This window comes from Barbatula barbatula (genome assembly GCF_947034865.1).
Source record: "Barbatula barbatula genome assembly, chromosome: 13".
Lineage (NCBI taxonomy): Eukaryota > Metazoa > Chordata > Actinopteri > Cypriniformes > Nemacheilidae > Barbatula > Barbatula barbatula.
The window spans coordinates 20,195,111-20,222,144 of record NC_136776.1 but is presented as its reverse complement, the minus strand read 5'-3'; the positions used below and the strand labels follow the sequence as shown (position 1 = coordinate 20,222,144).

At 39.2% G+C, this 27,034-nt stretch overlaps 1 protein-coding gene across 1 annotated transcript in view; it reads right to left on the bottom strand.

The window, feature by feature from the left end:
* lrp1ba (low density lipoprotein receptor-related protein 1Ba) overlaps positions 1–27,034 on the bottom strand; it is a gene marked incomplete at its 5' end in the record, with an annotated part of 152,716 nt that overhangs the window by 53,310 nt on the left and 72,372 nt on the right. Inside the window, 18 exons of the mRNA XM_079471794.1 lie at positions 1,369–1,561; positions 5,974–6,178; positions 8,064–8,253; positions 12,353–12,724; positions 12,946–13,070; positions 13,345–13,496; positions 13,637–13,763; positions 14,286–14,415; positions 14,531–14,665; positions 15,805–15,936; positions 16,017–16,142; positions 16,866–17,006; positions 20,949–21,098; positions 21,531–21,625; positions 22,546–22,720; positions 23,201–23,428; positions 24,317–24,448; positions 26,540–26,784. Coding sequence (XP_079327920.1) covers positions 1,369–1,561; positions 5,974–6,178; positions 8,064–8,253; positions 12,353–12,724; positions 12,946–13,070; positions 13,345–13,496; positions 13,637–13,763; positions 14,286–14,415; positions 14,531–14,665; positions 15,805–15,936; positions 16,017–16,142; positions 16,866–17,006; positions 20,949–21,098; positions 21,531–21,625; positions 22,546–22,720; positions 23,201–23,428; positions 24,317–24,448; positions 26,540–26,784 — 3,053 coding nt within the window. The remainder of the gene's footprint in view (positions 1–1,368; positions 1,562–5,973; positions 6,179–8,063; positions 8,254–12,352; positions 12,725–12,945; positions 13,071–13,344; positions 13,497–13,636; positions 13,764–14,285; positions 14,416–14,530; positions 14,666–15,804; positions 15,937–16,016; positions 16,143–16,865; positions 17,007–20,948; positions 21,099–21,530; positions 21,626–22,545; positions 22,721–23,200; positions 23,429–24,316; positions 24,449–26,539; positions 26,785–27,034) is intronic.

The window sequence follows — 27,034 nt, the reverse complement described above, 5'->3', positions numbered from 1 at the left end:
TCATTGAGACTGAAAGTGCACACATAGAAACGTCTGTTCAGAAGCCAGAACAGCAGCACAGGGAGATAAATAAATAAATTATTCTATAAATATGTCACTTTCTATAAATTTAATAGTGTAGCCGAGCTTGTCAGCCTGGATTCGTTGCATAAATGATTTACGCCTCAGGCACTCAAAATGCGTTTTTCCTTACAAACACACCATTACCCGGAGACAAAAAAAAATCTTGAATTTGAAGCATAAACAAGTCACCATGTTTTGCGATACACTGATGTTAACTGAACCAGCTGGGTTTGGTTCTTGATGCCCTTAGAGATTTTACAATAAGAATGCAATTGGCTACATACTGTATATGGCACATAGGGATGTGGCGGTGATGATATTTTCCCACCGGTTAATAGACATGTAAAGGTGACACCGGGGGTGGGGGATTTGCTGTGGTCAAAGACACAAAACTACAAAAGACACAAAACTGCGAAAAAGTACAATGACTTTTGCTAATATTAAACACACACCTTACAAAACAAATAACCACTGCACACACTTTGCTAAAAATATAATATGAAAAACCTTAACGTCAGCCAGGTTGCCTTTAACAAATAATCACATCACACATCAACAAAAAAAAGAAACTAAAATAAAAAACCTGTCTATAAAATACGTTTCCTATATTAACAAATGCCACCGGTGACACCGACTATAGCAAAACGCCTAATGCCACACACGGTATGTGCACGCCACATACAATGCCATTGGCAACTTTTATTGTAAACCACTGGAGATTCAAGATTTTAGAAAAATACGTTTAATTTATAATAGTTTATAAAACTGCAGCAGAGCTAAGCCGTCAATCTATTTATGGAAATACTGCATTCCCATCTGTTGTAGAGCCCATCATCATGATTTTTGCCCATATCATAGAGGGAAACAGTAGATAACACAACTGCCACGTCGGAACATGTTGGTTTTGTTCTAGCTTCGCTCCGCGCCCATCAAATTTTAAGGACCCCTGGTGACTTCTGACGCATCCAACGTCTGACTTTCCATTGTATTCCCTGTCATCTCCGAATAAAGATCTCAGACACGTTGTGCGAATAAAACAAACAGAATGACTAACACAAATAGCACAAAACTATCCAGTGCAAGACAATAACACTCTTTTATCTGCTTGTTTTGAGAGCTTTTGTTTTTAAATGTTTGTCTTTGATTCGAGCAGATGTGGATTCTAGAAAAGACACTTAAAAGGTTTGTTGTCAAAACCCTTCGACCAGCGTCCGTCTGCAAACACTTAGTTTGGGTTCAGCGTTAAAAGAGTTTGCATAACATCCATTTATGATGGGAACATAACAAAGGAAAACAATTACGTACAGCTGTTGGTGTCATTGGAAACAGCGATGATTCCCATTGGTTGATGAGGAATGTCCGCACGGAGAACTTTCACATTTGCTCCGGTCAACTTATCCGAGCGGATTACGGCCCGTCGCACCCAGTCGGACCAGAAGATGAAGTCTTCGTAAACTGCCAAGCCGAAAAACGTTCCAGCACCGGATTTCAAAATGACCTACAAAATAGAGAAGCAAAATTAAAGAAAAGGTTTCATCTTGGGTTAAGTCGTATAAAATATATCTCAATTAATTTCAATATCGTGAAAAAGGTCAATATTTTTTGTCACTCGTTTCAGAAGGTAATACCATATTCAAGCCTTTATTTCTTGAAATTTTCACGATTATGAAAACCCAAAATTCAGTGTTTCAGAAAATTATAATATTACATAAGATCAATAGAAAAAGGATTTTTTCAACAGAAATGTCAGGCTTCTGCAAAGTATGTTCATTTCTATGCACTCAATACTCGGTTGGGCCTCCTTTTGCATGAATTACTGCATCAATGCGTCGTGGCATGGAGCAAACAGATGATATACTATATTGCTTTTACTTTCTGAAACGAGTGAAAACAAATATTGACCTTTTTCAAGATATTCTAATGAATTGAGATGCACCTGTAATACATTTACGTATTAATGTATTAGCAAATTGAATTGCATTTAAAGATCCTCAAAGTCTCTCTCATTAAAATCACCCATTAGCTCCACCTTTCCAATCACAGCGAATAAATAAAACAAACCCTCCAGCAAAATCTATATCTTGAACTTTACAGGACAGTTCCATCAAGAAATTGATCGTGTACGTTTTACTACGAATGTGCCCAGACCAAAATAAACCACACCGAGCGCCTGTATAATTCACGCAGATACACGACTCTGTCCGTAGCCGGAGGGGAAAAACCACCGTGACGCTAGAAGGACGGCCCTCCTCCATTATCGCCGACATTATAAATGATTAACCTGGATCTGTGGAGAGAGTAAATGGAATTCCTGCCGTAACAGACGGTGGGATACATCACGCATGCCTTCAGGGAGGAGGTTGAACGGTGAAGAGGGAGGATTTGTTTTTCCTGTGGCTCAAGTTGTCAGGAGAATTGAAGTTGAAGGGAATTTGGAAATGAAATGATTACTGTCAATCAGGAAAACTGACGTGACGGAGGGAATAAACCAGGTCGAAGATGAACACTCGACAGGCCAACTGTGAATAAATATTACTTGGAAAGAATAATAACAAATATTAAAAACCATAAATATTTGATATTCTGCAGATGTACAGATAGATATGTATGATCAAAGGGTTTACTGGTTTGATGTTTACTGTAAAATTTGGTTTCAACGGCAAATCCAATTCTGAACCACAGAGCTACACAACTCCGTTGTCATAGAAGCAAAAATGTATTTATTTCTTATGAAAAATAATGCAAAATTCAATTTCGTGGCCAGCGAGAAATATTTGCAGCCGTTCAATTGGATCCACGCACCAGCCATTGGCAAAAAGTTCATTTTGGATCCTGGAAACAAACGATAAATGGCAGTGCAACAGCATAGCAGGGAAAAAATGAGAAAGAGAAAAGACAGGTGAAGAAGAGAGATGGAAAGGAATAATAGAGAAATGGAGAGTCAGGAAGACAAATAGAGAACAGCGATCGAGAGAGAGAGAGATTTGAGGCAATAAATGCCTCAACTGAATATTAATCTTCCCACACACATCTCTGGAAAAAAAGAGCTCGGCACCAGAACGGCAGGACACAGAAGACCAAACTATGGCTCTGCCACATTAAAAAGACAGACAGAAAGAGAGTTAGACAGAGAGATAAATAAAGAGTCATGTTAGCAGAGAGACATACAGAAAGAGAGATAGACAGAGAAACAGACAGATGGATAGAGAGACAAAAAGGAAGATAGGGAGACATACAGACGGATAGATCCATATATAAAAAGACAGAGAGACAGGTGGGTAGAGAGATTTACAGAAAGATAGACAGAAAGATGTACAGATATATATATATATATATAGATAGATAAAGAGAGAGGCAGACAGACAGACAGATGGAGACAGGCAGAAAGATAGACAGACAAATGGAGAAAGAAAGAAAGACAGACAGACGTGTAGTGAGATATGCACAAAGATAGAAAGACAGAAATATAGAGAGGCAGTTAGGGAGACAGACAGACAGACAGAAAGTTAGAGAAATATAAAAAAGGTAGAGAGACAGACAGAGACAGAAAGACAGGACGAAATATGGAGACAGGCAGATATGTAGAGAGACAGACAGAAAGAAAGATAGAAAGAAAGACAAAAACATAGACATAGTTAGAGAGACATACAAAAGGACAAAAGGAAAACACAGACAGATGGAGACAGACAGACAGTACGGAAGAGAAAAGGCAAACAGATAGATAGACATACAGAGACAGAAAGACAGACAGATAAAGATATAAAACAGAGTAGAGATAGAGACACGGAAAGATTTACAGACAGACAGACATGCCCACATATGGAGACAGACAGGCAGATAAAAGACTCACAGACAGATAGACAGAAAGATAAACAGACAGATGGAGACAGAAAGACAGACAGACTGATTGACACGCAGAGAGATAAACAGAAATACAGACAGACGAACAGATAGCACTGCATGTTTTTGCCATTTATTTCGCAGGCTTCACTCACATCTGTTTAAAACTGTGATATTAGCTGCTTTTCACGAACCCCCACACACACAGATGGCTCTGAAGGGCCGTATGCATGAATGTCAGAGTCTTCCCGTAATAATAGGCGGCGCGGTGAGCGAGACTCGCGCTTTAATCCGCTATGACAACATGTCAAGCGTGTGTTCTCGCCCTCTTCCATTCCTGCCGTCTTTATTCCCAAGCGTGCCATCGCTGTTCCCCTGCACACGTCTCTGAGCGTTGAGCCAAGTCGGGGAATGAGAATTAAGAGCATCTGCACGACGTTCTGATATCAGAGCTGTCGCCTTGGCAGGTGAAAACCTCTCCGCGCTGTCCAAAGATCGAAACTTTTTAGCATAGAAGTAAGAATCGCTGGACGGAAAACACGTCATATCTGCCTCGAATACAAGCTCGTGTGTAAAATAGCTTCAGAGTGGTGATTATGTTGGACTTTTCCACTCTTTTCTATCCGTTCTTCAAGTTGAAGGATGTTAAATGTCTACCTGTGTGAAATGTGAAGGAGAGTGAAACAATGTAATGTGAGCAAATCTAAGCTTTTAACTATGATGGGTGCAGATAGCGCTTTCTACATTTTATTGCAGTTTATTGACAACAATATTATGCTTTTGTACACTATATACCTGTATATATAAACAACAAAAACTAATTCACAACATATTTGACTATTTAGGGAAATTAAGCTAAAATCAGAAAATGAGCAAACAATACGCATTTGCATACAAAAACCTTTCGGCTTCTAGATTTTCTGTTCACCTTGGAAAGTTGAGTGAATAAACAAATGTTCATTTGTCTCTTTGAATCTTTTTATTGGTATTGAAAGAGACAACACAATGATACAAATGAAAAAAATAGGTTGTTGTGTGTCTCAATTCAGACCATTTTGAGCCCTCTCACCCAGAAAATTATGAGCGTAATGAGGTCAAAAGAGAAAAAATTGACAATAATAATAATAACAATTATCATAATAACAACAACAATAATAATAATTATTATTATTACTATTATCATCATTATTATTATTATTTTTAACCAAACAATACTAATACATAAATAAATAATAGAAAGTTAATGTAAAACGCACTCCCCAATATCTGTCTTAACAACTGTTTATTTTAGACAAACCATAAACAAGACAAATTTTGATGTCGCCTTTAAAAAAAGTCATTAAAAGGTGTCATGATTCGAAATCCATTCACGTTGCTTGAATCCGTGGCCAAGTTCCTCGTACACAAACTACAAGGTTTCTTGCACACTGTTTTCCATTGAATAAGTCTGAAAAGGCCACAGTATGGATCTATCTCCTACAGACGGAGATGGCACTGGCTCCCACAGAGTGGTGCATCAGGACTCCTTTCGTCAATGCGTGGTTTGTGTCTCACGCACGAGAAAATAAACGCTCCTTTGTTTGCCCAGCTCAATTTTCACCTTTTAATAGCCTGATGGGCAGACGGAGTCATTTCACACGCCGTGGTGTTGTCGGCTGTTGGGGACTTGCAGTTCTAGACCCTTAACTGAAGCGTTTGACATGCTCCCAAAGCGCGATGATGACTTACTACATACGATGCATACGAGCTCTTGTATCCTAAAGTTGTAAAATGAGTCAATGCTTGTTTAGCGATCTCAGGGTCTTTAATTAACTTGTTTCCTTTAGCATTTAGTCAGAGCGAAGCTCAGCAACGGCCATGAATCCATTCCACTTTCGATTGTTTAAAAGGAATACGAAATGAACTTCTTCGTCTTTTCTTTTAAAGCAATACAGAAGGTTTACAAAGGCCAAAGCTAAAGCCAGAACAATTTATGTCCTAAGCGGTTCTACTCTATAGATGCACTTAATGCAACACATCCAACCACATGCATTTTTTAAAAAACTCTTCACGAAGCCTCGGCATACTCACGTATCTGTGCGAGCCATCGTAATCACACCTCTCGATGTGCCCGAGGCTGCCGTCGGAAAAGTAGAGCTTTTCGGCTTTGTGGTCAATGGTGAGTCCATTAGGGGTGATGACGTCTGTGCTGACGATGACTCTGACGTTGCGGCCCGATAGCGTCGACCTCATGATGCTCGGCCTCTGTTCGTTCCAGTTAGTCCAAAACATCAGGCTGAGGGGTAAAACTTGTGTCAGCATAGTTTTCAAACTGAACTATATTTACAATGTTGTACAATATAGATAAAAAGCTAACTAGAAACCAACTTCTCGTTTTAAACTACAATGAATCCAAAAGATACTTGAACATCTAGGGCGATGTCAATGCGTTACGTAACAAAATATCAAACTATACTTTGAAAATCAAAAGTATACGTTGTATCTGTTGACATTAGTTATTGGCATTATTTAACATTATCAACGATTGTTAATGCCGAAAAACTGTATTGTTTATGTTAGCTAATGCATTGTTAACAAATACGACCTAACGGTAACGTTTATTTTTTGAAAACAACTTTGTGTAAAAAAAATTCAAATAAAAAACCCTTAGTTGGATATTTTGTAAACACAATGACAGTACACATTTAAAAATGACGACATGAGTATCCAAATACAAAAACATTGGCAGAAATGCACAGCATAGTTGAATCAGTCGTAAAATTTCAGACACGTTATCTTTGAATGCCACATTCAAATTACGCATATTCAAGTTGGCACTGATACCATCAAATTCTACGTTAATATCCTCATTTAAGATTTATTAATTTGCAATTATGATCAAATGACACTTTAGTGAATAGCATCCTGATCCCAGTCTTTTAAAGCAGGAGGAAAAGTCTAGTCCTTTGCGTCCTTGTACGAGACAAGCATGTTAGCTTAGCGTGTGACGACCGCTAAGTCTTAGCCGTGATCTCTGGCAGCTCTGGGATCTGTGGGGCACCGTGCTGACAACAGCAACAGCCACTTACAGGCGTGCTAAGGCTCAAACAGCTAAATATTCCTTTCAGAGAAACAGCGTTTGTCATAATACGATCAAAAGATGATAGACAACTAGGATGACTGTTGAATGCAGGTTAATATTATAGGTGTAGTTTACCCCAAAATTCTAATTCAATAAAACAAATACTTTTGACAAATACAAATACAATTTTACGTGTCTAATACATGCAACTTATAACACACCAAAGACACAGGAAAACACATATTTTTGCCATATGACCCCTTTAAAGAAATGAGAAATGATGATTGGAATCAAAGTATGTAAAAACCTACACTTAAAATGGCTCATAATTCATAGTAGTTACGTGATGTCATGTCAAAACGTACTTATTAGATTCATTATGGATGTAAAATGACTCATTATGGATATAATAATAACTTTGTGTGTCTTGGACAACATGAAAATCAGAAGTTCAGCAAAAGGCGAAATCCATTAAATATTAAAAGTACATTAATTCATATTTTCTAGTTTAAGGATGATGCAAAATAACTAATAGAGATCAAGAGGCATAAATCATGTTTGCCGTGTACCACAGATCACCCTGTTTTGAAATGTAAATCTTTATTAAGCATGCACGCAACTCACTGATGTAAAATTAATACGCTGTATGTGGTCTGCCGTCTAATTACACCGCAATAATTAGAGGACCCCTCCTACAATTGACCTTTTGGAAAGACAGCCATCAAAATAATCATTTCAACAGGGCTTATTTGGAGGAGAGACAAAGGAAACTAGATATTTCGAGAGTGATGGATTTATTTTAGTCTAATAAACAAACACATGTGATGGCGATACGGGAATTAGTTGTTCCTGCATTCGGAATCACAAGGGCTCAAGAACGTCGCTGCAAAAAGTCGAAATTTAATTGAACAAGCAGCTGGATAAAAAATAAATGAACATGGGACGGATTAACAACTACAACAAAAGTAAATTATCAAGAGAATCGGGCTTAAAATGTTACAGCTAGGATTAATATCTCCAGATAGCGTCTGGCTTGCTTTTTTTCGTCAAGAAATAAATCATTTCAATAAATCTTCAAAACTTCACCACGCACTCTTACCTCTGACACTCATCCAAAGTTAGAACATGTGGATGGTCTTCTTCAGACAGAGAGACCACCGTGTCTCTGTTAAAAGGGTTCGGTGTGGTCTGGTCGACGGTGTGCCGTGTGATGGAGGCTGTGGTGGAGCTCGTCCAGTAAAGAACGTCCCAACCTCTATGGTATGCCAACCCCTCCACAGAACCAACATCTACAGAGGAAGAGTCAACGTCAAAGGTCTTGATGGTCCTCGTTTTGGTCACAACGCCTTACGAAAGTCATTGATATGCACAATGAAAATGTAAGAGATTACAAGTGCACATCAAGTAGTGCACTTCACGTTCTTGAGCATATACAGACGGCGACCTAGAACATCAGAAGAGTAGGCTTGAGGCACACTACAAAGATTTAATGGGAGCAGTTTCATGTAATGATGTCAAACAATTACAACGTTTATATCGAGAGTTAAAGGACAAATAATGCTAGACATACAACAGGTGACAACCTTCGCAGGTTTCTTTAAAAAAATTATCGAGAAATAAGAAAACCCAGTGCGACGGTTGAAACGAGGTGGATTTCAATAATGGTCAAGCTGTGTTGTGGAAAAGCACGTTTAATAACAAATCGATATTATTTTTACGGCTTTTTTACGTCGTCTTTTAAAAAGCTGCATATTGTACAGATTTCCTAAATTGTAACCTGAATCATTTTATGGCTGTACATGCATAATGCAGCAATATTAAATAAATATTGCAGTTATACTTATACATACAAGTCAAAAGATATTGATAAATGTAGAGTGAATTTATAAAATAATAATTAACAATAAAAAATATATGTTTATATGCAACCTTGTTGTTTTCTAGGAGAAACAAAAACTTGCATTAATCCCAGTAGTTTTCGGTCTCTTTGATGTTAACGTTTTATTCTCCATATGTACAGTATACAGTATATAATACTTGCATCTTTATAATCGCGCCGCAAAAGTATTTCACAGTTCACATAGGTCACAGATTTATCACCGTACTGCCTGAAGGATAAAGCGACAGGGAGAAGAACAGTACACGCGAGATATGCCGGATTACTTGCATAAAGCAGGGGATTTAACAAGCGTGAAACTGGACTCCGACCGCGCCGAGAAAGGACAGTACCGCAACCGGCTTTTATCTCTAGAGAAAGAGACCCTTGTAATCTCAGGCTTCTCCTGTTGAGTTTCACAACAATCCGAAAGAGCTCAAACTGTGCTCACATTTGCCAAGACGCAAACGCATTCAATCACAACCTCCAGATTTGCCTATATTTCGCGTTGGAGACCGCGGGAGTTGTTGACAATCTATTTCCTCTAATGAGTTTTAGAGACGGAACAGCAGACACAGTTTAAGTTGATCATTATGAGAAACACATCGGAGAGATACACATCAACATTTTTAAACAGATACGATATCAAAGTGCAACAACAAGATCACGCAGTCCTGAGGAATCGAATGAACCATTTAACACGAGACACAAATCCTTCTTTGTTTCACATGTATTTACTCATTTCTGTGATCACTTATTCCCCCGTGTGCCATTCAAAACACAAAAGAAGATATTTTGAGAAATGGTTTTGTCAATGGGAGACGATGTTGTTTGGGGACCAACGTTCTTCAAAATATCTTCTTTTGTGTTCTGCAGAAGAAAGAAAGTCATACACGTTTGCGAGTAGATGGTGAAGGTGATGGAAATGAGGCATCCGCGTTGCCATGGAGACAGTTCCTGCACTATATATCGCATGTGTCATCCCATCAGCCCCTGTATGGCATCCGTCACCTTTTCCTTTCACTAACAAAGACAGATCTCTCCCTGTGGAGAAAACCCCATCACATTCTCTCTCTCTCTCTGTGTCTGTCTCAAGGCCTCAAGGTTGATCATGTGATTTCGAACACTCCTGGCATAGTTCAGTGCTCACTGTCTGTCTGACTTCCTTCTTCTGATGGTCTCTCTCTCTCTCTCTCTCTCTCTCTCTCTCAGTAACTCTCGTTCACCTCTAACCCGCAATTGATTTTCCTTGCATGAGTAAAACCCTTCAAGGGTCCGTCATCTCTGTGAAGTCGGATTTGGCGAAACCTTTTAATTTTCTCACATTCTCCGCAGAATCAATTGTGGTTCGTGCTGAATTACAATGGCCGTCTCATAATTCATAATAGAGACATCTGCCTCTTGAATGCCTTATTGTACTTTAATTTCAGAAGTATTTTTTTTAACCAGCTTCACTGATTAGACATTTGCAGCATATCAATGTGTCTAATAATAGTCGCGGACTCTGTACGTGTGTATTTTTTGTTATTTTCATGTTTACAGATCCCTCGTTGTTTCAGAATCGACGGAGAACACGGCAGACCAAAAAACTATTTTACTGCTTCGATCAAGTAAGAACGTTTGGATAAGAACATGAATATTGGATCTCGGCAGTAAGCAAGCTAAAACCCCTGCATTGAAAATGCTTCCTTCGGAAAGAAAAGAAAGATCGGAGAACACACATTTAAAGAGAAAATGTCCTTATAGTCACGTTTTACCCAACGCCCACTCTCGAATCGCATACGTTTTATTTTCTAGGAACACAAATTAAATATGAAATGAAACTAATGAAAATTTAACTTTACTATAGTAAATATTAAAGTATACAGTTCATCGGTTTATTTCAGGTAATACTACACAATACTAAAGTACACTTAAACCAAGTGTTGTAACTATTATAATATTCTACGGTAGATTACAATTTATACTAATTTATACTTTTCTCGTGTGGGTAGGGTAGCCTCGGAAACAAAGTAACCAGGTCATCCCTTCCAAACATTTTCTTTTGTGTCTAAATGATTGAGCGAATTGTCTCTTTAAACCTGCTAAATTGTACTGCGATTCTTCTCAAAAGTAGGAGGCGCGCTAGAGGAAAACCTGAGGCTTGTTTCCGAGCCCAGGATGAGAGAGTCAGGCCGGAGGTAAGTCATACAGATGAAAAGCGAGAGGTGCGATTCTTCCCTCTGTGAAAGTTCACGCTGAATGAACAGGGCGAGCTCTCGTCAATAAAAAAAGATTTGGAAGCGGGAGCAGCGTTAACAGCGTGAGAAAACCAAAGGCTTTAATCATCAGAACTGGGGAAAGCTTCAGAGGTCCGAGTAAAACAAAATCAACTGTTTGTTCTGGCAGAAGCTTTGAATTGGACAGGCGGCAACATGTCGGATTTTAAGCATCCCGTCAACGAAAGCTGGCCTTGGGAGATGTTGGAGCAACAAAACGCAATTGGAGCATCTGGGAAAATCTCACGAAAACACGTCCAGGTTTCGCATTGAAATTAAAACACCATTATCGTTTTTGGCACCGTGACATTTTTAACTATTCGAACTAAAACAAACAAGTGTTACCTTGTATCCTGTCACCCAGTTAAAGCAAAGAAAACCTGCTTATCATCTACGCCAAACAAACACGCATCAGCAAAAATCCATAACAGAGGATAAAGCTTATAGCGTCTGGGGTCAGGCGTAACAATCCTATGGCCACTTCTGACAAATTTCACCATTCCTCTCAGGCGAGCCATCGATGTGAAGAGCAGCTGTTAACTGACAGCTCCGCAGGTTAATGGCGTACTGATTAAATGAGATGTGTGTTAATGTTGACAAGGTTAGGGCTTGATAAATCACATGAGGCATGAATTTTAATGCCGCTACTGGGCCGCTTCTGTATCGGAGTAATTGGGTGTACTTTATACAGATCATTTATTTACATTTTACCACAGTTAATTGGCCGTGATGCCTGTACAAATACGAGCCGCAATGCGAGAAAGCAATCGCTACGCTACCTTTATAAATAAATACGTGCTATGAAAATACCAGTGAGACAATGATGAGCGAGGGGTTCGAAACATCTGACAAAACCAGAAATGATTCAACAAACGGCAATAATTACAAAAAAAGATTGTTCGTGTAAACATTTAAGTGGAAATTTCATAAATGTGCACAAACAAAAACTTGTTTGTTATGTTTAAGTTAAAAGAAAACAGAAATATGTTAAATAAAATAAATATAAATACAATTGTATAAAATAAACACTAAAGTAAACTAAATGAAATAATATTTTATACAATTTAATGCCAACAACGGCTGCTCGAAAAAGTTGACTTTAAAACCAAATAAAATAAAAATGTTCATGTAAACATTTTAAATGTGTCCAACCAATGATTTGTATATGTCTGGTTGAACGAAAACAAAGTTTGTTTTGACAAAATGCTTTTTCATATACTGTAAACAAATAATTGAAAAAACACAAAGACTCACTCTCAGCAATGATGCGTCGTCCCGTCCAATCGTCATTGATGACTTGAATATTCCCATAATGCACATCACTGAAGAAAATCCGATTGGTTCCCTGCGTTTTCTGACGGTGATCAAAGGCTAGAGCTATGATGTTTTTAAAATAATTCGGGTTCTCGTACGGCCGGACGGGCGAGTTGATGTAGTTTTCGTCCGACAGGTGAATGCTTCTCAGAACGGTCCTCTCGGAGTACAGCAGGTAGCCCTCGTACCTGTTGCATCCCAGACCATCCTGAGCGAGATATCCGTGAGCGCAGGCGCAGGTCTTCCGATTGTCTCCCAAATAAAAACAAAGCTGGTGACATCCTCCGTTAGCTCTGCCGCAAGGATTCGTACCTGGGTGAGTTGGAAAAAACAAAGAGATCAGGCTCCTTATGGAGTCTCGGACAGTTTAATCACCTGACAGACATTAAAGTTATTTTCTTATTTATCGTATTTGACAGAAAGCAATATTCGAGTCTTGTAACAAATATCTTTGTTAAACATCTGTGCCGATGAATATGTATTTGATGAATTGGAAAAAGAACAGGAAAACTGTCATTAAGTGAAACCTCAACCTTTCTCCCGATCCGGATTAAAGACCTTCACATCGTTCACTGTGACGCCCATGCCGCTCCGTATCGTCACCGCATCCACAGCGTCGTTCTTGGAGGCGCGGCGGATGGATCCATTGGCGTGAGCTCTGGCGGGGCACGAGGTGAAAAATTTGACACCTGCTAATCAACGGTCCTTAACTAATTAAAAGCAAAGAACTCATTAAGATACAGTACACAGCTGGTCCGACAGAAGGTGAGGTAAGCCATCCTTGCGATGACATTGAACCGTAAGAGATTTTTAAATAAAAAACCTGTCCGTATTACACCCTACAGCTGGGGCATTAGACTTGTGACCTTGTGTGTACAGTAAGACGGGACAGAATATGTTTCTATCTATAAATTACCGAAAAAATAAATTACCTGTCAGACCAAAAGAGGTACGCTCCGAAGACTGCTATGGAAAACAGATCCGCACCATTCGCCGCGAACACTATCTCTCGCTGTTCATCCCCCTCAAGGTTGATTCTTTCTATCTTGCCGTTGCGCGAGTCGCACCAGTATAATTTATTTAGCTGGAATGCAAATGGAAGACAGATTCCAAGTTTTGTTATCTGGTACATTAGGAACAAAAAGATGTACTGTGTGCTGCTAGATAAGCAGCGAAACAAACATGGATGAGATCAGCACTTTTAAGGGAATGGAAGGCGCAAACCTGATAGTCTATGGAGACACTACTGGGTCGGGCTAGTCCGGTGCTAACAAGCACAGACTTTTGAGAGCCGTCAAGAAGCGATCTGGAGATAGTGGGAGTTTGTCCCAATTCGGTCCAGAAGAGAATCCTGCATCAAACCAAGCAAATGGGTTAAATGGGTATGAAAATTCTGTCATCATTTAGTCACCCTCATGTCATTCAAAACCTGTTCATGACTGTCTGATCTGTGAAACAAAAAATACGAAATTTCAAGAAATTTCTCTGTGGTTTTGTTTCCGTACAATGGGAGTCAACTGGCTTCGATGTTGTTCGGTAACCAACGTTCTTGAAAATCTCTTCTTTTGTGTTCTGCAGAAGAAAGGATGCTCTCCAACTTTCATTATAAATCTGTCATTAACATCACCTCATTATGAAGGTCAAGATCATAATCGTGCCTCTCATATTACATTACAAAGCAAATTACAAAGTCTTTTGTAAAGGAGGTGAATCTGTAGTTAACAAGCTTAGAGGTGCTAATTGCAGACGCTAACTGTTCTCCAGATGATCATAGGTCATTCGTTTAAAGACTACCGCCACACTTGGGTGAAGCTTAGCATTAGAGAAAATGAGAACAGGCGCAGTGTAATACAGGGAAGAAACCGATACGCACCCTTTTACTGGATGCACAGCGATCGCTCTGGGATGATCGAGTCCCTCGGATATCACCACGGCGCGGTACATACCGCTCAGCCTGGCGACCTCGATCAGATTTAACCCATGGTCTGTCCAGTAAATATTACCTTTAAAAGTAACAAAGACCCTGAGCCGACAGAGAAAGAAAGAGCCCAAAGGCATCAAGGCTACTTGGGGACGTGAAGAAATGCTAAAACAGCAGAGAAATGGAAATGTTGGCACCTGCGACCCAGTCGACAGCAAGTCCTTCGACGCGTCCGAGACCACTAGTGATGATTTCCTCCCTCCAAGTCTGATCTCGGCTAGATCTTGAGATTTTGTTCGAGCCCATGTCGGTCCAATATATTGTGTCATTTCCTGTAAGATCAGAAATTCGACATACTGTTTTTCAACAGATCGTATAGATAGATTAAGTACGTAACGTAACGTGCACTTTTATGTTTCAAACAGAGATGGCGATAGCGAGGCAAACATTTACAGATTGCTTTGCTAGCTTTCAGCAGACAAAGTGTAATAGCCAATCAGTATTCAAACCAAAAAATACTTTTTTTGGCTGCATGGATGTGCCAAGGTTCACATACTACAATCTGCCAACTTTTACTGGTCTAAATGGCTTTGCCCTTTTGCTCTCAATCACTCCATGCTTTGTCCAGTCCATCCATCTCTTCTCAAAAACAATAGAGGCGAATTTTCCTCTTGCGGTCCGCTTCAAAATGCTTTTCATAAAAATCACTCGGCGCAATGGCACGCACCACCGGCTCCTTGCCCACCCAAAAATGCAATAGGAACCCCGATACCAGTAAATTGTATTCCGTTTGCATGCGTGCATCTCTCATTAGGAGACCTCGGCTCATCTGTCCAGCTAATCTTTTGCGATTATCTTCCATCCGTCATGATGCCATATTGACCCGAGCCATAAAATATATAGACGTGTGACGCAACGCCAATATTTGCTCTATCACGCAAATGCAGAGCTACAGATTGCCTGCAGCCGATGCAAAGACTGACATTTCTGTCCAATTACTGTACTATATAAATCGGCCCGAATTACCGGGAGCAGCAACCTTAGAAATAAATGTTTTCTGTATTTCTCTCACGTCAAGAAACGGTACATTGACAAGCACGTGGTGGACCATTAAAACCGAATGGTTTCAAAGTTCAAGTTGTGTATGATTGGAACAGGTTAACTTTTTCATAAAAATATCTTATTGCAAACAGAAAATACAATTAATTATATTTATTTTAAAATTACTTTGTTTATCACGTTGTCTAATTTTTACGGCTGATTAAAGCCGATTTATTTAATATTTGACAAAATACCATTTAGTTATCTGATTGTGTTCACACTTAAAGTCTAACAGATGAATTCCCTGCTGCATAAACTGCTATTTGTTTTATTTCCGTAATAAGTATGTGCATCTTGCAATGCTTATCTACTTTCATTAATGCATTACTTCTCTTTTCTCATAAAAATACTACAAACCCAAAAGACATACCAGCATGATAATCCAGACCCACGGCAAATGTAGTTCCTGTAACTGGCATCAAAACTTCAGTGTTATCGCTGGGGTCAAGAGACAGTCCTCTAATTCCTTCATTCACCGAATACACCAGAAAGGACTGAACACCTGTCAAAACATCAACCAAAATGACACAAATTCGCCTTGAAACTTGATAGTATAACGGCTAATTGGAACGTTGTATGAACCTTCACAAGTGGACCGGTCCGTTCGAAGGTTGTACCCCATAGTACAAGAACACGTCCGGGTATTTTCCGAGGTGGGCAGACAGAGCTGGGAACAGCCACCGTTCTTCTGCAAGCAAGCATTTCGACCTAAACAGAGGACAAGACTGCGTAAACACACACACACACACATTTGAAGAACATCTCGTAGAAACGGAGAAGAGAAAAAACATCGGCTTTGACTTTGTTCCTCGGACACCCCAGTTAGCTCATTTGAAGTGGCGTAATGAGACGGGCCCGCTCTCCCATGAGGTCCGTGTCAAAGAGATAAATGAGGGAGCTAATTGGTATGAGAAGATTCGAGAAGGAAGCAAAAAGATTTACCTTAAAAAGCCCCTAATTGCCATTTTTTTATCCTAATAGAGCATTTAGAGGATCAAACACTCCTACGCTAATAGAACTGTCTGTGGTATGAATGTCTTTCGCCGTAATTCATAGATGGAGGAAAGCTTGAATATAAAACGCACTTAGTCCGAGTCGTTGGTAGCGTCACCTAGCAGCAATGAAACCGTGCCAAGTATCGGCTTTTATCTTGTTGGACCAATAAGCATTCATCTGAAAAACTCTGTCAGACCGGTATTGGCGGTATCAGCGTTATAATGGGAAGATTTAGAGAACGTAAATGGGTGTTTTAAATTAAACAGGTTGGCAAACATTTTATGAAACTTAAGTCTCACTAGACACTGTATATTAAGATCAAATTCGTTTACTGCAGTTTGTGTTGTAAAAAAAGAAAAAAGGTCATTAGTTTTGTAAATAGACTCAACTATGTTTTGTTCCGGACAAAAGAGGCTGGGAAATGTTTTTGTTTACCTTTCTGACTGTCTTTGTCATAGACCTTGATGTGAACGACTCCTGTGGTCTTATTCCGAAGGACCGTCAGGTTTCTTCCGTCTCTCTTGTTCACAGTCCCCAGCTGAGCCAGACTATCATCTGCCCACCACAATTTCCCACCTGAAGGCACACATGCACACAAAAAATGTATATTATCCTTGTTCCTTCTCTTTGATGGAGAGATGAGATATAATATGGACGTTCTTGCATTTCAAGTCGACACACAATGCTGTTCCTCCTTTTTTGCATTTCAGTAAAACGGTTTATTCAAGAAAACAAAATGTTGGATTTGTGAAAACTAGTATCTGCGTACGACAGGTGGTTGGAGGGGCGGGGTGATAAATGAGAGGACTTGATGCCATCATCAGAAAAGAAAGGTTGTTTCAAAGGCACAGCAAGTTATTTTATTTTGAGGCAAATAACTGCAACGACTTTCTTCAGAATGCTGTACAACAAAGAATAATTAATGTGTCTTTAAGTAATCGGTACCCATATTGATTGATATATCTGTATATGTCAGGTGGACATCAATCATTGCGGGACAATATTTACATGACTTTGTACTGTATGTCAAGTCAACAACACAGATTTAGTTAGAGACGTCTCTGTGTGTGTCAACAGACCTTCAAAAAACTGAAGTGGGATGAAACGCAATTGCTGTCCAGAGGTGTTTCAGTTTCTCACTGCAGCCGTGTGAAACAAATCCACTAAGCTCCGCAGTTCTGTCAACTCAGCCTTTAATGCATTATACAACACCGACTCCAGAAACTAAGCAAACAAGCAGGCCTTAAAACACATCGGTTCTCACACATCGTCTGTGATTACGCATCGTAACAAGGCACACAAGTCTCCCAAGATCCTTTTCCCCGGTGTAGGAGGACCAGCCGCACATTCCTTCGCCATCACGTCTTGGAGTGATGAAGGCGACGTCCCTTGGCGACCCATTGTACCTCAGCTTCATTGCTCTGTTCTGCTCACCTCCTCAGCACTTACGAATCCCAAAGGTGCATGCGCAGTCCCGCGGTCTCCTGGCAGTGCTGAATGGATTACATACAGACGCCAAAAGCAAGCGTGACTATTCTTAGCTCTCGGCCTGAGCTGAAGCTATCAGCCGTCGGCAGACACTTGAAGGAAACTTGGGGAAAATTACTTTGAAGAACAAGCTCGACGTGTAGTTCACACTGGACGCGATGGAGGATTGACTAAACTGACTGTAGTTGGGGTGATACCACTTCGACGAAAACTAGAACGAATGTGATCGCTAACTAGCTAAGAGCATAGACATACACTGTAAAAACATGATTTTACAGAATCAGAAAAACAGGGAAACATATCATTTTAAAGGGGAAACCTGTTCTTATTCTTATTTTTTTTGCAGTGTGTAGATAGATACCGCATCAAACGGTTTCGTAAACGGTCGCTACGTCAAACGTAGCATATTTTTCTGGATCCAAAGCACAAAAAAACTTTGCATTTCTAAGCTGATTTCAATAGTTTACGATTTACGTAAAGTAGTCAAACGTGCAGTCATAAACAATTGTGAATACTCTGACTAAAACCGACAAAACTATTTCGTCTCAAAAATGCTGAGGAGGGCAAAACAAGCCCATTAATGTTTTTTGTGCAGACGACACGGCTTATTAATAAAAACGCAAAGCGACCAAACTCAAATCGTGTATGTTAGCGTTTACACCGGGGTGCTTACGACATTTGCTATAGTGGGACGAGGGTACCTTGACTACGTTCCAAGTTCACAAAGTTAATGTGAAAGAACGACAGACCGTGTTCTGTAAAGACAACAATGACAAGGAAAATGAAGTGGAAGAGAAGTCATTAATAATTCATTATCGCTTTACTTGTTGAGAGACTCCAGGGACGGCTGGTAAAAATCGGGGTTAATTAGACATTAATATTAAACAAAGGAACGAAATAACCGAATCGCCAAGAGACGAGGACGTGGCGGATGAAGTTCGGTTCTTGTGCGTCTGAGCTCAAAGACAAAACCGGATTGGAGAAGAAGAAAGAGAGAGAACGAAATGATGTGAAGCGATGTTTTGAAAAACAAACGCCAGTGCGCTTGGTTCACAGAAATCCCTGTTTCTTATTAGTTAGACTCAATAACCGTCTATCTGTCCATAACATGCATATGTGCACATAATGCATGGTTCCGTTTAACAAATCAAGTCCACAACAGCGATGATTTGTAACCTCATTCTTTAGACACACACAAAACAAGTCAGATCTTCTTCGCAAGCTTCTGCAGGCGTTAAATAAATAAAAGCAGCTCTGTCTGGCACCAGTGGAACTGATCTAAATGAGGAGAATAAACATTGTTGCGTGCAGTGGAGCGCAGAAGATGCGGAGAACAAACTGTCCAGTAACAACCAGTGTGTCAAAGCGTCTCAGATGCTGATTGCTGGGATGTGGTTCAGACTGATTGTATTAGTAGTTGCAAGCGGCGATGTCTAAACATCTGAGGTTTGAACTGCATTGTGTTCTGTGTCACGGGATAATGTGTCCCAGACATGTACAGAAACATACACACTTTAAGTTTACGTGACGCAGGAATCAAAATAGACGTTCGTCCATGTATGTCGGGACTTGGGTGAGCGGTTCATTTTGTGACTCTTCAAGGGACAGTACACTTAAATAAAATTCATAATTGAATCATCCTCGTGTCATTCCTTTACAGTAAGACTTTCTTTCATCTGCAGAACATTAAAGAAGAAATTCTGAAGAATGTTGGTAACCGAACTAACATTGACCCCCATTGACGTCCATTGCGTGAACTAGGGCTTTGCGATTTGGGGAATATCTGCAATTTCTTTTGGCAGACATTGCGATTTAATGTTTCTAAATCAAGCTTCAATTCAATATTGTCAATAGTGTGCCTCACAGTATGGGTATAGCTACGCTGCTGAAAAAACAATCAAAACCAGAAAGAAATTGTAGTTGTTTCCATTAAAACTATTACAAAACAAATGTTTGCAGTTTTAGGTATAATTCATAAAGAAATTACTGTTTACTGAAATTACTGTCGATAGGTTGCCAACTGTCAGATTACACCACACCAATAGAATCCAAATAAGATTAAGTAGGCATATTTGGGTCAAGAAAATTTGCTTAATGTTTCATTTCATCCAAGTGAAATTAGTAAAGCAGTAAGATAGAATTGAACTTTGTTTGAAATGCAGAGCCAGGCGTCTCACATTGCGATTGCGATTCGATTAATCTTCCACAGAAGAAATAGTCGTATACAGGTGTTAAAGGAAACGAGTGTAAATAAATTATGAATTTTTATTTTTGGGTGAACTATCGCTTTACGACCTTCAAGATGTCTTAAGCTGTTACAAAATGCAATTAAAAACAAATTAATTCAGTCTCTCTGTACCAAAATTGGGGAGAGGTAATATGCCTAAAATCTGTCAAATATACTGTTACAACCGTAAATAAAACAGTAAAATATAATAATGTAAATTGGATCAGGCACATTGGTACAATCTGACACATTTGTAATTTACCATTATTGTACCACCCAAATAAATCACAAAACCTTACAAGAAAACGTAGTTACAAAGTAATGCATAACTAGAAGTCTTCTCGAAGACTTGGAAGTTGAAGGTGAGGGGAAAGACAACAGCAGATGCCGGGAGTCAGAACTGATGTCTTTAGCTGATGATTCTCTGGTTTTGAAACAGCTGTTTCGCACTTAAACAGATTCATGTCAATCCACAAACGATGAAAAATGTGCGCCATGTTCCCCTTCCCCTCTCCAGGCACCGTACAGACAGATTTACGCACCGGGTCAGAGGAATGAAATGAAAGATGGTGCTTCATTGCGTTTGCTTCCAAGATTTCTTTGCGAGAGACGGAAATTGAATGAAATAAGACTTATTGCTCCTTTAGGACTGTCTTTCAGAAAATGTCAAGAATTGTTTTTATAAAAGAACATATATGCACTAGGAACTTTTCCACCCCTGAAACAACTTTTCTTTTGTTCTGACGTAGCATAACAAATAAATGCATATATCTCTATTTAAAACAAAAACAGCTTTTGCTTACCCATCACTGCCAACGCCATAGCTTTCCTTAGCTCCTTCTTCAAGCTGTCAATCACGTCGAGACCACTCCCGTCGAGGTTACACCGATTCACGGTTCCGTTTCCAGAACTGATCCAGTACAGTTTGTTGGCTGTGTAGTCTATCGCAAGCCCTGAGGTTGATGGGGAAAATACGTAACCATGGTGACGTTACGAAATTAGAACCGTCCGAAGCTACATTGAGATACTTTGTTTGACCTCAGCGAGTTCCAAGAGATGATTCAAAAAGACACGACAGATTTAAAGGAATTGGATATTGTTTCATTTAATGAATATCATCACACATCACCACTCGCAAAGCGTGTCTAGTTTTTTTAAATCTGCATTAGCCCAACGGCAAACAGTGTTTATTTGCCGAGCAGCGTTATTAGTATTCATAGACGTTTTTCTTGCGTTTTCTTCATTGACAGAAATCCACCGTTCACGTCCTAGTAATAACAACTGGTTCTACTTTGGATTTGGATTAAGCAATAAACATCTGCAGTGAATCCCAACATTTTTGCTTTAATTATAAACAAAGGAAAGAGTGAATAATGAGAATTTACCAACTGGCTCTTTCTGGTTCTGATGCAAAATCTTGATGTTACTCCCGTCCATGTTGGCCATGTTTACGGTGCCGCCATCCGTCCAGAACATCTTCCTGCCGACCACAACAACCAACACACATTTAGAGAGACGGATGGATCTTCAAGATGAAGGATGTGCTGCTGTCACTTTTTATATCAGCGAGATGCGTCAGGCCCAGGAGGTGTAAAGGAACTTTATCTTCAGAATCACCACAGGTCAGAAAACAATCAAATAAAGTCTTATCTTCTTCATACATTTAGAACCTTTGTGACAGGCGACTCTCAGAAAGGCTGCGCAGATAGGGAGCTAAAAATAACAGACGGCTGGTGGTCAAGAGTAATGTGAGGGGCATAAAGCAGCAGAGATGCCGGGATACGGTATGACGCAAATCTTTTTCAAGTTATTGGGCGCTGACGTGTCTGATTTGGCAGACTTTAACCTGAGTAAAGTAACCTGCAGTTGTATGTTTCAAACAGAGATGGCGATAGAGAGGAAAACGTTACGGATCGCAGCTTTAAAATAAGCTTTAGGATTAAAGCATTCTGCTATATTTAATCTCGTGTAAACTCTTCCAACGACTGGCTCCATGTTTAATAGGCTCGCATGCCTTGAATAATAAGTGATGCTAATTAAGAAGCTGTCATTGACCGGCCCAACAAGGGTATGATAAATTCCAGCTTCTGATTGGCTGGCGACCAGTTTGGTTTGTTAAAGACTTTTCGCGGCTATTACAATTTGTCAGTCTAAATTAACTCACAGAAAATGACTCTAATAACTTGAGTTAATTGTGAACATGGAAAACAGACCGAGATGGGTTTAATAATTAGTTTTTTATCTGATGTGATGTACGTAAGCAGCTTTGAAGGTAACCAAAGGTGACAATGCAATGGAAATTCGCAATTACATTGTTAATAAATAAGATATTGATTTTTGCCGACATGAATTCATTTTTGAGTGTAGCTCAGAGTTTAGATGACGTTTTTAATACAGTACCCCTTGGGTGGGTGTAAGACGAAGCACTTGGGTTTGTCCATGCCGTGAACGACGGTGCTTTTGAGAGATCCGTCCAGACGAGCGACGTTTATGTGCGTCTCATCGTTGTCCGAGCTCATCCAGTACATGTTTCTGGAGAGCCAGTCAATAGCCAGGCCACGGACGTTCAATAGGTCTATAAACAAACAGACCAGCATGTGTTATTGATGAAAAATCTAATCTTGTTTTAATAAAACTAACCTCGTGATCAAAGATATTGAAAGACTGTAAAGGATTGCAGAACAACAAAAATTACACAAATAAAATCACAATTTTGCTAACATGGAGTTTTGAATTTGCAAGAAGGAAACAGCTGGACTTGGTAAAGAAACATTAAGTCCATCTTTAACTTAAAAGGAAGACTTTAAAGAATGTGGGAAATGAAAAATCTTGGGTCACCATTGACAATCGTACTAGATTTTTTCGCGACGATGGAAGACAATAGTGCCCCAGAACATTTTGGCTACAGGCATCCTTGAGGGTGAGTAAATGATGACAAAATTTAAAGACAAAAAACACAACAAGGAATAAATAATAAAGAGCCTCAGTCTACAAGGAATCAATTATAAAAGAGCCTCAATCTACAAGGAATGAATAATAAAGAGCCTCAATCTACCTCCAGACATGACGGTTTCAAGTTTGGTTCCGTTAATAAATGCTCGTTTTATAGTTCGGGTCTTCACATCGGCCCAGTAAATCCTTTCATCTAATGCATCATAATCCATAGCTGTGACATCATCGATATCGGGTACGGTAAGCGCGGTGATGATGTTGAGGTATGGGTTATCTATGTCCACTCCTCGAATTTCAGACCTCCGGGCGTACAGCAGGAATTTTTTAACACCTGTTCAGATATGTATAAAATACAAAAATCATGGTTGGCATTGAAATTTTATAAAAAAGCTGGAAACACAAATCTAGTCAAAACAACAAATAGATTGTATTCAAATATGACCTATATGGTAACACAATGGAAATACAGTACAATCTATGCCCTTATAAAAGACAAGACTACAATCTTTGACTTACAGGAGTCATACTGTAAAATTCTCCTTTGTTGACCTACAGAGAGATCTCTGGGGTAGCCGTTATAGAGAGATCTCCATTTCATTCTATAATGAGTTTAGGTAGGTCACAGAAATCTCCTGATACTCGCTATAATTATTTCGATATCAGACATTCTGCTTTATATCAAGTCCGTTCAATTGTAGAACACCCATTTTTACCAACAGACGTAGACTGTAATTCATAAAAGTAGGGTACTTGGCACAATACCTGTTTTTATAGAGTTGTTAAACCGAGTACTGGCTGAATTTACTAAACGTGCATGGTATCGGACCTATAGGCACTTTCAAATGTTTATCTGAATGAGATCTGTGGCAACATTATTGAAAAGTAAAATGACGTCCTGCTCCTTGTAAGTATGTTTGTACTGCAAAACACCTAAAAGCTTCATACCATTCCTTTAAATTAGTTTGTAAATATTTTCCAAAACTTCCTAAAAAATTATAGCATATTAGTTGCGGTGGTATCAAAATGACATTTCTCTGGTATTGGTCTTGACTGCTGATATGTTATATACAGTACATATATATATATATATATATATAACCCACATAAAAAATCACAATGTTTGACAAGATTTGAAACCTACAATCTTTATTTTCGGAGATGAAAAATGATAATGTTTTAGTAAAAGGGAGTGTTCAGGTACCAGCGGGATGCAGCTCACCTTGACACGATCGGTTGTTGGGTGAGAGTTTCATGAGATGCGGACAGGAGCAGGATGCAGAACCGTTGTAATTTATAAGACACAGGTGAGAACATGGACCTCTTGTTCTGTTACCATCACATGGGTTATGAGCTGAGGAAGAAAAACAGATGAAATTATCATGTGAATCCTACATATGTCACATTAACATGTTATCTTTCATGATATTTATTTATTTACTACCAATCTGTGATTCTTATTTCTATGGGTCATAAAGTTCAAACATAAGAAACACTTACATAATAACCCCCCATATGTCTTATTTAAAACATTTGCTTTATTCACTTTAAAGCTCAAGTTATAGTTAAAGGTTCGTGTGACATTTATAATCAGCCTTAGCAAGTTTATTATGATCTGCGTCTTGTATCGGTACACGCAGTCCCCTGAAAACCAGAAGCACTCCGCTCAACAAGTGGAAGATGTGGATGCCGTGCTGAGTAATTAGGCCCCATATTCCCTTCCCAGCAATCCCAGGGTGTGTTCTTGCTCATAGCAAGGTTGTTCTTCCACACTTCTAATGGGATTGAAAAAACACCCACACAGCTTAGAATTTTGCAGACTTGGGGCATAAAAGAAAGCCTAATTAATTCATCTTTGACTGCATGAATGAAATTATCTCATTTTTTAATTAAGTTGCTGTTATTACATGGTTATTACATAGTAACATGCACATACATGTCATTTCATGTCCAATAATTGAATCTCTATGCCGCTCTCAAGGAGCAATTCTGACACAAAACCATTCAAGTTGGCTCCCGTATGTAGTTATGAAACGTGGAAGAGACATCCGATGCTATACATAAAAAGTGACGAAAGCAAAGACTGCTCACAGAAAACTTAAATACAACACAAATGGTTATAAATGCACGAGTCTCAAACTTAAGAACACACTTTTGGTTAAATAACACACTTTTGTAAACAAGCCTCGCTCTTTCAAAACCTCACAAACGTCTATGCTGTGAATTTCAAGAGACACCGATTTCAAAGGAAAAAACAAGTCTAAATATAATTATTCAAAAGATGAACTTTTATCAACTTGTCATCACTGTGTTCTTTTGAGGAATAACTAGCAGTTGAAGAAAAAAGATCCATTGTTTCACAAAAGGCCTCAGCACACATCTCCAACAGTGCTAACAAGACTAGCGTATCACTCCATCCAAAAACTCTCGGTTCATACGTAGCTGCCATTGATTATCCAAAAAAACATCGCTGAATGTTTCTGCCAGAACATTATAAACATTAAGCTGGAGCCATCAGTTAACAAACAGTCTTTTAGCCATTTTCACCATTAAGGGTGTAATTTTACATTGGAGGACGATGCCAAATCCGATGTGATGACAGGGGACTGATTCTTCTAAATCTGGCAGATGTTCACTCAAGGCAAAAGATGCTGGACAGCCGTCACACGCTGATTCAATTGCGATGTACTCATTGGACATGTTTGGCTCGTCTTTTATGCACTAAATGTTGCCCAAACGGTGAGCAAATTCTATTAGGCCCATAAAATGCTAATGACAAAATGTGGAACGGATTCTGGGAACGGATAGTAAGGGTTTATGCAAGCTGTTAGACACAAGACAAAATTACAGGGGTAATTACTAGCAATGGCTAACGCTTAAGGTTCGGATAGTAAACAAACCCGTAACTCTAAGCATTTAACTTCAACAACTCATCTTGTGTGTATTTACTGGAGACATGAATGATTGTGCCACTTGAAAATATGTGACTCTACAATAGTAGATCCTAAAGCTCTAATAGGAAAAATAATAGCACATTTGAGACAATAAGTCGAACAGAAGCCATTTGACTTTCACGCGTCAACAAAAAAAGTGTTTAATCAAAGACGTCTCAATCATGAGTAACAAGGGATTTTTTGGAGAGACTTTACAGCCAATTAGTCCTTAAAATCGTCCGGTGAGAAATACGAACGAGCCAAAATTGGGTCAGTATGTGCTAATGCAACAAGACATCTTACAATTTATTATTTTGGATCTTTCCAATCATCTTGTCTTTTAAAGTCCCTTTTCACTAAGATGCTGTCATTCAATCTAGACAGAGATGTGCGGCAATTCTGAAAGATGGAGACAAAGTCCCCTGTGCTCCCCTAGTGGTTTTCATATCATATATATTCGAATAAATGCAAAGCGTCCTTAGATTTAGATCAAAATAAGTAAGGTTTCTTACTCTGTGGCTGTCTGCTGGGGTGGTAGATCTCCAGGTCGAAGGGCTGGGCGCTGGTTTTTTGGATCACGGTCACATTGCCCCCAGTCCACTTGTTGGCTTTGGTCAATGTGTTGGTCCTCCAATCGGTCCAATAGACGTTCCCGCCAAATAGGGACACAGCAAACGGGTGAGAGAGAAACTCATGCCCTCGCAGAATTTCTATTAAGCCGGTGCCATCGTACAGAGCGGAATATATGGCATCAGACCTGCGGAAGGATTAAGAATAATTTATGAAGTATTATCACAAGCATCAGTATTTTACGTTTATTATATAGTATTGTCAAAATTATATAGTATAGTACAATAAGCAATATAGTATTTTAGGTTCAACTTGATGTCAACTGAAACTGAAAATATTCCTAGTGTTCATGGCACTGTTTCACACAATTGATGATGCATGTAATTGTCATTTAAAACATATGAGATAAACCAAACTAAACTAGTAAAAAACGACTA